This window comes from Salvia splendens, chromosome 16 (assembly GCF_004379255.2).
Source record: "Salvia splendens isolate huo1 chromosome 16, SspV2, whole genome shotgun sequence".
NCBI lineage: Eukaryota > Viridiplantae > Streptophyta > Magnoliopsida > Lamiales > Lamiaceae > Salvia > Salvia splendens.
The window spans coordinates 580,148-592,813 of record NC_056047.1 but is presented as its reverse complement, the minus strand read 5'-3'; the positions used below and the strand labels follow the sequence as shown (position 1 = coordinate 592,813).

Below are 12,666 nucleotides of genomic sequence, written 5' to 3'. Positions count from 1 at the left end.
GATATTTTACTTGTTTGGTATCACAAAGCTAGGGGCATTGGATGCCAAATTTTTAAGGCATTGAGATGATGATAGCCAATTTAATTAGCAATATGTTACATCTTTAACTGATGAGTTAAAAGTTCGAATAACCATGACCACATGAGACATGATATACTGTAATATTTTTCACTTTAATCTTACAATTAAATAATTAATAGATCAGCTTCGAGTCATCACGATCATGGGGTAAATTGGTGATTTGTATTTTGAAAAAAAATTAAAGCACATTGTTTGGAGAATTTCTTGAAGGAACATGGAAATGTAATATAAACCCCAATCAAATCCAAAACACCTTAAAGAGTTACAAAAAATATTTTTAGAACCACTATGGAAATATAGTTTCATGTTACAATAAAATAGATTAGCTCATTTTCTTTTTTTTCCAAGTGCATCTATAACATGTAATTTCTGATGTTTTCTCAACATAAAACCTGACCCCTAAACAAAAAAAACTAAAGAAGGAAAGATCGATCGCGACGTACCTAATTATTTACAGTAGCAACGGCATTATATGCAGGCACAAGTAGACTGGTTTGCACCACGCACGAGTCAAATTCCTCGAGCCATTGTGAGGGGAATGCTACTAAGCTTCAAAATTTTGTATTATGTGATGCCTTCACTAAAGCTGTATTCTGACATCTTCTAATGCAGCTGACATTGAGGCGGATGCTTCTTCGAGTGTTCTTCTCTTTTGCACTGTATTGAAGGCCTCAACCGTGTCCCCAACCTCCCAATCCTTGAAGTCCTCAGTTCCGACTCCACATTCAAGCCCCGCATTCACCTGTGAAATTTACAGAGGGAACACCTGTGAGAAGCGCACTCAAAGTCTAGAGCTGAGATTGTGCCTAAAAGGATTATGAAAATGACCTCTTTCACCATCTCCTTGACCCGTTTCAAGGAACCAAGAACGCCAACGTGAACTTCTTTTCCTTTCCTCAGGACACGTATTCCACAGTCTTTAACGACTTTTCCCTCAGTCACCATGCATCCAGCAACACGGCCGCTGCCATAACTAAATACAGCTCTTACTTCTGCAGAACCTATTGGCAGTTGTTCCTGCCAAAGAAAACACAAACTTTAATTTCTTAATCATTGATAACATTAGTAGCAACATTATTAATGCAGACTTTCAGTCGAATCTTCTTCAACCTCGGCCTGTCTACTCAACTAGGCTGCTTCTTTTTGTGTGCCATCCAGTCGAGCTTATGTATTTATTAAAAAAATTAAAGAGGGAGGAAAGAACTGAAGATCTCAGTCATATCAAGATAATTTTTCCCACAATTAAATTCCAGTTCAACCGTGTAGGTTTGTGAACAGTAGGAAATGTCTAACAAAAGGCTACTTAAAGAAAGATCAAATCTCACAAGATACCTGCTATAAGCGCTTGGAACCCCATTAAAGCAGACTCATAAAATGTAGAGTTTTTCAGTCTTAATGAAAATAGGATCACTAACAGCCACAATAACATTAAATGAAAAATGATTTACCTCAACAGAGTCCAAGAGTCCCTCCATCGCTTTCCGCACATCATCAATGAGTTCATAGATAACTTTGTAAAGCCGAACTTCAACGTTTTTGTTATCCGCATACTTCTTCACTGAGCCAGGTGCTTTGACATTGAATCCAAACATAATAGCTTTGCTAGCCACAGCAAGGTCAACATCACTCGTACTCACATCCCCGGTTGCTTGCAGTAGGAACTTGAGAGTAATGTTGTCTTGAGGAAGCACCTGCAGGGCTTGTCTGACAGCCTCTATGGATCCCTAGCCATCATTTAAGATAGTTTTAATACCAGATGAAGCTGACCATATCATCTAACAACTCCATATCTTTTACTACGTGCCGAAGGTCTTAAGGCATACGCATACCTGAACATCAACCTTCAGGATGATATTGAGTTGGTGCAAATCTAATCCAGCACTTTTTCCTGCTGAAACGGCAGAAGCAAAAGAAGAAAGTGTAACTTTTCCATCCCCTGCTTTTTCTGTTATACGTTCATTTCTCAAACACTCTGCTCGTGACTCTGCCTTTTCTCGAGCAACGGCAAGGGAGCCAACAACATCAAACTCATCACCAGCTGAAGGAACATTATTCAACCCTATTACCTGCGAAAGTGTTGTGGAGTATTATAGTAAGTTATACTCCATATAGGTTCAGAAAGAGAAAGGAGAGTTTGTGAAAACTAAATTGGAGCAAAGAGTCGTGAGTCCACTAAATTTGTTTTTTATTCTAGTGCAATCAACTACATATGGTTTCCTAATATAACTAGCAAGAACATTGAATGTATAATAGATTATTACATCTTACAATATGGGGTTGTGAAAATAGCTAAATACTAACATATCTAACCATTAATTTACCTGAACAGGAATAGAGGGTCCTGCTTCATCGACTTGCTTTCCGCTATCATCAAATAGAGCCCGCACCTGACATTCGCAAAGAAGGAATCTTTCAGAATAAGCGATAAATGAAGAAAGCACAAAAGATCTTTCATAAACAAACCTTTCCGAATGCTTCACCACAAACTACTATGTCCCCTTTTTTGAGTGTTCCATTTTGCACAATGACAGTAGCTACAGGCCCTTTGGATTTATCAAGACCAGCTTCAATGGCTGTTCCTTTAGCATTTTTATGTGGATTTGCCTTCAATTCTTGCAACTTGATATACAAAATAGATGCAGAAACTGAGAATTAACTTAGACATAACAAATTAACAAAGCATAAACAACTACAAACAAAATTGACAATATTTTCACCGAGTTGAACCTCACACCTTTAGCCCTTAAAAGTGAACAAGTGAAATTATGCCAACTGTGTATATAGTCATACTAAATTACTAATAATCTGTATAATTGGAAGTTACCTCAGCAACAAGCATGATTGTTTCAAGCAATTCATCAACATTCTCCCCTTTTAGAGCACTTATCTGTTACAGAACATTCCATGAGAACTCTAGCACCATGAGAACCCTAAAAGTATGAAATCAAGTACTCCCTCCGTCCCAAGGTAGTTGAGTTGCATTCCTTTTTTGTTTGTCCCAAGGTAGTTGAGTCATTTCCTTTTTTGGTAAAATTTTATTCCCTCTATTACTTTCGTCTCTCTTCATCTCTCTTACTTTTTTGCCTCTCTTACTTTCCTCTTTCCACTTTAACGTTTAACAAATCAATTTCTTAAATCTCGTGCCCAAAAGATATGCCCCAACTACCTTGGGACGGAGGGAGTACTACTTTTCTCTTAAAACTGCAAAATCAAGTTAAAGTTTTGTCACCTTAACCATTGGTATATCACCACCCCATTCTTCAGGCATCAGGCCGACCGAAGAAAGATCTTGCACAACTCGGTCTGGATTAGCTCCGTCCTTATCTATCTACATTGAGTAGACAAAGAAATTAGAGATCCATCGAAACAGAACGTAACATCAGAATTGAAAAATACTATAAATTTCAAGATACCTTGTTTATAGCTACAACAATTTGCACCCCAGCTGCCTTGGCATGAGAAATTGCCTCATGTGTTTGAGGTTGGAGCCCATCATCAGCTGCAACCACAATGACAGCAATGTCTGTCACTCTGGCTCCACGTGCCCTCATTGCTCCAAATGCCTGGAAGATGTTCAACAATCAAGATGCAGCTTTCACAACGACTCAATGATCAAAATTTAACTTTTACCAACGAACAATGATTTCTGAAATCACTTTAGATAATCTTGTTAAAGTATTGTAAAGGAGTAAAATAATCTAACGAGCTTTACCTCATGTCCAGGAGTATCGAGAAACACACATGTTTGAGTCTTCCCATCAATTGGAATTTGAACCTTATAAGCTCCAATTCCTTGTGTAATCCCACCAGCTTCAGCTGCTGCAACCTAAATATATAGAAGTATAGGTAAATTCCTTCGAGCTACATGTTATGAATGAGATCTAAGTTAATAATTGTAATGTGGCCCAATAGTCTATACACAGCAATGTATTAAAATCAGTATGGTTAACTAGTAGGTAGCCTGCGGTAATAGTCGGAGAGATACCCCAATGAAAAAAGATTTTACCCAAAAGCATTTCAAGTTATGTAGATTAATAGAATTCATACCTTACTTTTCCTTGTATAATCCAAAAGTGTCGTCTGTGCAAGGAAACAAATATGTCAGTTGGAGCTAGCAAGGAATCACACAGTTTATCAAACTAACAATCAACAAATTACTTAACCTTGCCATGATCAACATGCCCCATTATAGTCACTACAGGAGGTCTATTTTTTAGTTTATCTAAATCATCTTCGTCAAGAATTTCTTTCTTTTTTGCCATTTCCTCCACCCTGACAGGGACAGTATGAATGACTTCCACCTTATACTCGTTACATACCATCTTCACCATATCTTTGCTCAACTTTTGCACGCCATCTGGCCTTATTCCCTTCGCATAAAAATACCCAAGAATTTCCCCTTCACTGATGGCCAAATTCTCCGCCAGCTCTTCAATCAACATTCCATCTTCACCAACTTCCATTATTTCCACCCGAACGGGCGCAGCATCTCTGGCTGCCTGGAGCCTAGCAGCCCTCCGACTTGCTTTACTCCATTTTCTACCTTTACGAGCAGCAGCAGCACCAGGAATGGAAACATTAAGTTCGGACGTATCATCATCACGAATATCATCTTTTCCAAAACCCATACTTCTACGAGGTCCTCCCTTCTTTCTATAATCATCTTTAAACTTGGAAGCTGTCAGGTTCCTCCTCGGCTTTGGAGGGGCAAAGACCGCCTGAGCAATCAGAGGATCAACCACAGGCTTCTTAGCAGCAAATTTGTCAATGAGTAATGGCTTCCGCTGTTTAGATTCAGATATAAAATCACTCCGACCGCCAACAGGTGACTTTTTCAAGATTACAGGTCTTCTGACCGGAGGAGCAGCACCAGACGGCCTTGTCTCTAACTTGGGTTCTACTTTCTGAGGTGGCTGAGAGGGTCTAACCCGAGCAACAGTTCTTGAGCCAGTCGAACCTCCTCCATCCACACGAGGAACCTGCCTAACTTTTTCCACAGAAGCCACCAGGTCACCCTTCCTCCAAACACTCTTCATCGTCTTAGACTTGCGACTCCCTGATTTAATCGGCATCACCTTCTTTTGCTCAGCTCTCTCATCTGCTGGAGGTCTCTCACCACATAAAATAACCTTCTTACCAGTTTCCAGCTTCTCCACCTTCTCCAACACCTCGCCTAGCGACTCAATCGCTCTACTTCTCTCCTTCTCCTTATCAATAATCGTCTCACCATCCGAATCCCCCCCACGGCTATTCTCATCCCAGGCCATGCTTAAAAGGGGATCAACATTGGACCCTGATTTCAAAACTGGCTTGGGAGCTCCTATAAGAAATGAACCAGCATCGTTGTCTTTACTACCTCTGTATGTAGAATCAACAGATATCGAACTCCCATGTTCCGCAATGTAATTACTTGCCGCGAAAACACCCCCATTTCGACGAAAAGGAACCCTCCTAATCAAACACACACAACTATCGAAATTGCAAAATGAAACCGTCGCACTCACACTTGAGCCCAAATTCAGCGAAGAAGGTAAAGAAGTCATTGTTCAAGTTTATACATAAACCCTACCTCTAATTTCCGTATCGAAACCGAAATTCAACAATTCGCCACTCCATTACTGCAGTTTCTTAGCAATTCATAATTTGAGCTACTGATTGTATGAGAATCGAAGATTATGCAGCTGTTGTGAATCCCCAGATCACTTTTCTAGCAACGATTTGATAGAAAAACTGGCAAAAATTCAGGGGCAAATTTGGGGACAATCCTCTGTTTTAGTGGAGATGGCAATGGGTTTTGGATATCCTTAATTAATTAATCAACTAATTATTTTTCTAGTTTCATTTATATTTATAATAAAGAAAATTGTAGGTAAAAATTATAGAAAAAAATTTATTGGAATTAAGCATCACAATCGTTTTAATAATAAATCTATGGAAATGAAGAACTTAACTTTCTACTTCAGCATTTAAGATCACATAACGAATCATTGATTTAAAAAAATTAAATGTGTGATTTTTTTAATGTTTTTTAAAACTAAAAGTATGTTAATCAAGCACTACAAAATTATTAAACTAAAAATTTGGTAAGTCTTTGGGATATTTGTAGATGTTTCCTCAGTAATTTTCCACCTCTTCAGCCTTGTGAAACTTCAGAAATAGTAGTATTATTTAAAAATAGATAATAATATCCATCAATTTTTCTACAGCAACATTATTGTCTCATCTCCCTATTTTGGATTTCGTCTTTCCAAAGCTCAATCACGAAATTCCCTGCTAAAGATTCAATCTTTCCAGCATCCCACACACAGAATTGCCTCAAAGAAAGGATTCACAAGAAAAGTGAGCTAAAAAGATCAATCAATCATGAGTGAAGAGAAAAGGGAGAGCTATCAACAACACCATGTCCATGACCATCCACCGCCGCCTCCGTACGGAACATTCCAGGGCGTTGCAAACCACCCTCCGCAGCCGGCCATGGGCTTCCCCCAGCCCGTCCCGCCGCCCGGCGTTTCCGGAGCTCCGCCGCCGCAATCTCACTATTACGCCCACGGCTATCAAGCTGTCCCAGGTATATACATATATCTCTTACTCAGATGCTGATTTTTCCACTGACCCTTGAAGAAATTTTGTGTCTTAATGTGTAATTTGTCAAGATCAGTATTTGACTTTTTGTTGTAGTTTGAGATTTTTTTTTCAATTATTGGTTGGGGGTTTTGGTTGTTGACATTTGGATGTAAGAAAATGTGAGATTTTGGGTAATTTTGTGTACCCAAATACTAGAAGGAAGTATGATTCGATGTATAGAGAGCCTAAAGATTTGATTTTGAGATCTTTGTATTGGTCGTAACTTGTGCTAATATTTTTCTTTTTGAATTTATGATCTAATTTTTTATTGTGGAAAGTAAAGGAATGTCTTTGATTTTGTGCACTAATTTAACACTGCTGATACCAAGAGATATGTGTGTAAGGAAGAGTGTAGCTTTGAATTTATATGATCTGATGTTTTGATTATGGCAAGTGTAAGGAAGAGTATATCTTTGATCTTTTGCACTAATTCAGTTCATTTTTGATGGGGTGTATGTACACTTAATTTTGCTGATAAAAAGAGATGTGTATGAATGAAGGTTATGCTGCTGTTGCAACTGGAAGACCTGTTAGGGAGCAGCGACTTCCCTGCTGTGGAATCGGCCTCGGCTGGTTCTTGTAAGGGATAACTTTTCCTTATTTTCGAAATTCAGCCAAACTTGTTGAAACTATAACATGTTTGGTGCAATGCTACTTTCTGTCAGAAATTCATTGTTGGCTACTTGGGATGATGAATCTTGATTGAGATCTTCTTTGCGATCTTTTGCTTGCTTAGATGCAGAACCTTGAGAATAAAAATCTTATGAAGATATCAGAATACTTTAGTAGTTCTTTGAATATTTGGCGGGCACTTGCCTCTTTCCTTTGCAAAGAGGGCTGTGTAAATTTCGATTAGATAACCATCTTTCTATTGATTTTTTCTAGTAACAGAGTTTAGATATCTTTTAAGTGAAAGTGTGTTACATTTATTTTCCTCTTTCAAGTTAAAACTTTGTTATTTCTTTCCCATAAAGAGTTTCATCTTCAATTTTACATATGGATGAATAATTTTGTACTCTAGAGATTAAGTTTACGTAGCTCAAACTTTCTTGCTTAATCTCGTTTGATTTTCTTATATTAATTTCCCTCTTTCGAAGTTTCTTGCGTAGTAAATACCTACTGTTTTGAATTATCGGTAAAATAATTTCTCTGTTTCGCGAAGGTTCATTATTGGATTCTTCATTGCCGGAATCCCATGGTATGTTGGTGCATTGCTTCTAATTTGTTCCAGAGTTGACCCTCGTGAGAAACCAGGATACGTTGCTTGCACGATTGCTGTAAGTACTCTCATCTTCACCTTCTCATCCTACTCTAAAGTTAGGCTTCTTCTTATGCCGGCAAGTTCACGATCTGATCTTAATTTTAATAATTATACAATCTGCCATCAACTAGAGTGAACACTTGATAGGGAAGGAGTGAGTGGAGCCAGAAATCGAGCTAAGTCGTGCATAGCTAATCGGTACCTAGGACGAAATATCGATAGCGACTTCTCCCTGGTTTATGACAGCTTGTGATTGGCCAATGAACATTTTATATCTAACATATGATCTATTAGTAACTAAGAAAGTTGCAAAACCCTCTGCAGCCATTTTCTCTGTTATTTCTCCGAGCTTCGTTGCTATCAACTGTTTCGAGTCCTGATACCTTAATGGCATGTTTAGAATCTCTGCAAGAGTTTTTGGTGCTGATTTCTCTCTTTGTGTAGGCTGTGATGGCTGCTATTGCGGTCGTCTTCGGATTGACTAGGATCGACGACTGATGAAACAATCACAGGGAACCTAAAACATCTGAAAGAAACTAGCCTGCTGTGTGTATACTTGAGCTCCAGTGAAGTTTTATTTGTTATACATATATGTTATATGGATTATATTTCTGTAATGAAGCATGTTTGTAATCAGTGTTGTAATGTAAGGTAAAACTCAAAATCTTGTAATTCCATATTTGTGAAATGACAGTTCCCATCTGTTGTATATTTTCATTATTTTCATGTTGAAATCTTGCAGAATAATCTAATAGATTGGTTGCAAAATCAGAATAAAATAGTTTAGTAATTTCCATACAAATTTTAATGTTGATATACAAAACTAGAATTTCCTATCCCAAATTACATACTCTTGTAACTATAAGTAACTATATATTGCTTGCATATTTTTCTAACTTTCGATATGAGATCATTTAAATACCAATAACATTCTTAACTCCGACTACATTTCTTATCTCAAATTACATATCTTGCTCTGTTCTATTTAGAAAATTAGACGAAGTGTCCATTGTAGACTATAAAATGTACTCCTGGTATCTCATTATTTAGTTTCGTCATTAAAGTGTAAATAAAAAATTGGTCACAAAAGTGCATTTGCTGCTACTTATTTTATGGGGCTAACAACATAAAATTTCATCATTCATTAAATCCAAAATGTTGTATATCTTTGAATGTAGTCTCACCCCACCCACCCTAACCCCTAAGCATATAAATTAATAGCTACTTTCATGATGGTTAGGCCAACTCGAATTTAGTACTTATCAATTAATTAAATTTTTACTTACAATAAATTAATTATATGAGACCGATCACATCCAGAAACTAACTCGTGAAGTCAGATACAGTAAAGAAGTTTATTGATGGCATTAGAAAGTATAGTTGCATCGATTTAGTCTTATAATCATGGAGTCTCGTATCCCACTCGAGTGCATTAGTTAAATCTTTTAAATTATTATCATAAATTAGGATTCATTCATCCAGTTAGGCCTTATATTTCATTTCTTCACATTTAATATGTCACTTTTAAATGACAATTTTTTAATTAGATAGGGTTGGTCATTTCGGAATTAGGGTATATAGGTTTTTAAGCTTCACTTTTTAGTAGTACTACTATGTAACAGAAAATAACACACATGTTGGTGTAACACAAATTTTATAAAAAGTTGGGTAGCATACAATGGCATACACATATGCAAGCATGTGGGGATTTAATTTCTCATCAAACAAATTTAATTTTTATATTAGTATACATCGTCGAATTTTAGTTGTGCAATAATTCTAACATCACAACAAAACATAGAAAATTTATTACTAGAAATTTGATATTCTAAACTTGAAATTTAGAATGTATAGCTCCTATCAACATAAAATCTATGTCTCACCTCTATCAAGATATTGTATTTTGTTACATTAAGTAAATGCATAATATGTAGGATATGAATAAAAAAAACTAAGACTAAATATGGTCCATTAGATTAAAAATAGATGGTGTGGATCTAAGTTTCTCCGTGTCCATTATATACACGCGAATAAGTCATTGAAGGATGAAATGGTCCTACTGGAAATTATAAATATACATATATAATTAGAAAATACATAGTACTTGCAAATTACTAAACACACTTAAAGTCTTAAACATTATATTTTTTGACATTATATAATTGCATTTAAAGCATTATGTACATTAACTTAGAGTATCATAACAATGCAAATGTAGGTCGTTATAAATATATACAAATTACTTTTTTTTTTGCAAATTTCTTAGATCCAACGGCTAGGATTTGGTCTCTGTTAGCATATAAGGGAGCGTTTTCGGTTTAACATGTCCCTATAAATATATGTATATATTACTTCATGTGGTGCAATATTTATCCACTTTGAAGAATGTTGAATAATTCATTAACTCACGTCTCCACACAAACAGCGCCGCTTAGCTTCCCTGCCGTTCCGCGGCGGCATGCAGAGCAGCTGCCGCCTCTCGTCAGACGGCAGCCGCTGCCGCCGATGAGGAGCTCTGCAAGCCTTGCGGTCAATAACAGATTGACTGGAGGTGGGAAAGGGTAAAATTCATAGATGGCTTTTTTTTGTATTTTTTATAGTATATATTTTTAGCATTATACAATTTGTCACAATTAATTGATAGTAATTTTGTAGTGAATGAACTAATAATTCATGGTGACATTTTGGTTGGTGGATTTGACAGGATGAGTTGGTTTTATGAACTGGAACAAGAAGTTCGAGAATATGAATTGGATCAGCTTGGACTTGTGAATCATGCTACATATTCCAATCTTTGTGAATATGGTAAGACTGCAAAACCTCAATGTATTTATAATATGTGTATTAAAAAAGTAAATAAATTTATGAAATTTTGTTTCTCATGTATTTGTCTGTCGAATAAAAGAGAACTTATTATTGATTACGTATTTTTTAAGAAAGAGTAATATTACTTGACGTATTGTAATTGACCAGGTACATACAAACTCCTCGATAAGATCGGTTTTGATGCACATATAAAGTTAGCAGTGTCTGAAGTGACAATCAAATACCTCTCACCTTTGAAGGTATGAAACCTTTTATTTTAAGGTTGCTAAATTTTGGTTAAATTCTAATTTCTATTGTGATTTTAAAAATTATTCATAAAAATATTGAATTTAACTATTTTTTAATTTTTCTCATAGAAAAATATTCTGATTTCTTATTTGTAGAAATATTATACTAGTGAAATTCACAAGCAGTCTTATCTTAGTAGAATTTTTCAGAATGTCACACTAAATAAAATTTCACCCAAATTAGACTTATATGAAATTGAGAAAAATTGTAAAATTCATGATTTTTACAACCAAATTTAAAGTTGCAGGATGAATAAAATTTGTTTTTTTTTTGGCGATTTGCCCTTATTTTAACTCACTTTATATCCAAATATTACTACTTACTCCATCAAGACGTGAAATGTCTTTAGTTGATCCCAACTTGAAATGTCTGATTTTATTGTTGGCTAAAATGAAACATGTAAAGAGAAAATTGATACCACTATAATTTTAATGAGTCGCTCCATCTATCATCAATCGTATATACTTCTCAGATTTCATAATCTCATTTGTTTTTCTCTTTTTGGGTTTGTGAACAGAGGAAAGACAAATATGTGCTAAAATTGAGGTTATATGACTATTCTACTACTCGATTCTTTTTTGAGGACCAAATCCTCAGGCTACCAGATTATAAGGTTCGTCATTTTATTTCTGTCTCCCTTTATTTTGAATTCTACATTGACTTATAAAAATTTAAATGAAGTTGGTGAGATCTGGGATTAAGTTAGAGTAGTATACTACTACCTCCGTTCCACATTAATTTTCACATTTACTTTTCTGCACTCGTTTTTTTAAAATATAGTTAAAGTCGAGAAATAGTAAAATAAGAGAGAATAAGATAGAGAAGAGTCTTCTGTACATTATTCTCTCTCTTACTTTACTATTTCTCCACTTTAACTATTTATTATTATTTTTACAAAACGGGTGCAGAAAATTAAATGTGACAGTTAATGCGGGACGGAGGTAGTACATAATTGTGTCGTTTGATTTTTGGAATTAGAACACGTGGAGAATCAGCGAAAATTAAAATGGTTTTAAAAAATGGAACATCGTGGCAATTTTTAAGTTCACGTGATTTTTTAGAATTTATACAAAGTTTGTGATTTTAAAGGCAATTAATTCATTTACGACAATATTTTTCGATGCAGCCTGTTGTATGGGGTACTGCCACTTTGGTCCTACTAGATGAGAAGCTACGCCCTACCCGTATCACACCTTTCATGATTTCCCAATTCAATAAATTTCTCCAAACACACACCAACAATTGATGCATGGTTGCATTTTGTTTTAATAAACTTGGATTTTGTGTTTTTATTGTTATTTGCTATACGAGTATTGTTTTTTTTTGTGTTGTTGTTTTTATAAAGAAGATTAATAATGGTTTCTCCTTAACTATGTGGCGGCATTGATTGAGACTTTAGATACTACTATAAGTTTGTGTTGTTCTTTTATTATTGAAGACTTTTTAATAAAAACAACTAACGAATCTTAGAAACATCTAATTTATCACGTAAAAGATAAATATTAAATCCCGGAGATGGAGTCTCTAGCACATGAACGTCTTTATAAACCATAAAAGCATAATGAGATAAGAAATCAATAGCAAAG

The 12,666-nt window shown here is 35.6% G+C and overlaps 3 protein-coding genes across 3 annotated transcripts; 2 read left to right on the top strand and 1 right to left on the bottom strand.

The window, feature by feature from the left end:
- Window positions 1-343: 343 nt before the first annotated feature.
- Window positions 344-5,880, bottom strand: LOC121772465 (translation initiation factor IF-2, chloroplastic-like). Its single transcript, XM_042169580.1, has 12 exons — window positions 4,245-5,880; window positions 4,129-4,161; window positions 3,794-3,907; window positions 3,495-3,644; window positions 3,311-3,409; window positions 2,906-2,968; window positions 2,545-2,700; window positions 2,403-2,468; window positions 1,911-2,147; window positions 1,530-1,805; window positions 910-1,098; window positions 344-823 (listed from the first exon to the last, which is right to left on the bottom strand). Exons 1-12 carry the CDS (start codon window positions 5,622-5,624, stop codon window positions 662-664), a joined length of 2,925 nt encoding a protein of 974 aa, XP_042025514.1. The 5' UTR covers window positions 5,625-5,880; the 3' UTR covers window positions 344-661.
- Window positions 5,881-6,241: 361 nt separating this feature from the next.
- Window positions 6,242-8,677, top strand: LOC121772301 (60S ribosomal protein L18a-like protein). The gene is made up of 4 exons (XM_042169338.1): window positions 6,242-6,649; window positions 7,206-7,284; window positions 7,868-7,982; window positions 8,411-8,677. Exons 1-4 carry the CDS (start codon window positions 6,445-6,447, stop codon window positions 8,462-8,464), a joined length of 453 nt encoding a protein of 150 aa, XP_042025272.1. The 5' UTR covers window positions 6,242-6,444; the 3' UTR covers window positions 8,465-8,677.
- A 1,675-nt stretch (window positions 8,678-10,352) lies between these two features.
- On the top strand, window positions 10,353-12,450 carry LOC121771316 (acyl-acyl carrier protein thioesterase ATL3, chloroplastic-like). The gene is made up of 5 exons (XM_042168097.1): window positions 10,353-10,527; window positions 10,671-10,771; window positions 10,940-11,031; window positions 11,598-11,693; window positions 12,207-12,450. Exons 1-5 carry the CDS (start codon window positions 10,472-10,474, stop codon window positions 12,324-12,326), a joined length of 465 nt encoding a protein of 154 aa, XP_042024031.1. The 5' UTR covers window positions 10,353-10,471; the 3' UTR covers window positions 12,327-12,450.
- The last annotated feature ends 216 nt before the right edge of the window (window positions 12,451-12,666 follow it).

What these genes read in the sequence shown, in the direction of transcription:
- LOC121772465 (XM_042169580.1), bottom strand. Translation starts at nt 5,624, where the DNA reads ATGACTTCTTTACCTTCTTCGCTGAATTTGGGCTCAAGTGTGAGTGCG. An exon ending in GTGATATACCAATGGTTAAG is followed by an intron (nt 2,969 to 3,310) that starts GTGACAAAACTT and finishes GTTCTGTAACAG; the next exon opens with ATAAGTGCTCTAAAAGGGGA. An exon ending in TCCTGAAGGTTGATGTTCAG is followed by an intron (nt 1,806 to 1,910) that starts GTATGCGTATGC and finishes AATGATGGCTAG; the next exon opens with GGATCCATAGAGGCTGTCAG.
- LOC121772301 (XM_042169338.1), top strand. Translation starts at nt 6,445, where the DNA reads ATGAGTGAAGAGAAAAGGGAGAGCTATCAACAACACCATGTCCATGAC. An exon ending in ATCGGCCTCGGCTGGTTCTT is followed by an intron (nt 7,285 to 7,867) that starts GTAAGGGATAAC and finishes TGTTTCGCGAAG; the next exon opens with GTTCATTATTGGATTCTTCA. An exon ending in ACGTTGCTTGCACGATTGCT is followed by an intron (nt 7,983 to 8,410) that starts GTAAGTACTCTC and finishes CTCTTTGTGTAG; the next exon opens with GCTGTGATGGCTGCTATTGC.
- LOC121771316 (XM_042168097.1), top strand. Translation starts at nt 10,472, where the DNA reads ATGAGGAGCTCTGCAAGCCTTGCGGTCAATAACAGATTGACTGGAGGT. An exon ending in TTGACTGGAGGTGGGAAAGG is followed by an intron (nt 10,528 to 10,670) that starts GTAAAATTCATA and finishes TGGATTTGACAG; the next exon opens with GATGAGTTGGTTTTATGAAC. An exon ending in TCAGGCTACCAGATTATAAG is followed by an intron (nt 11,694 to 12,206) that starts GTTCGTCATTTT and finishes TTTTCGATGCAG; the next exon opens with CCTGTTGTATGGGGTACTGC.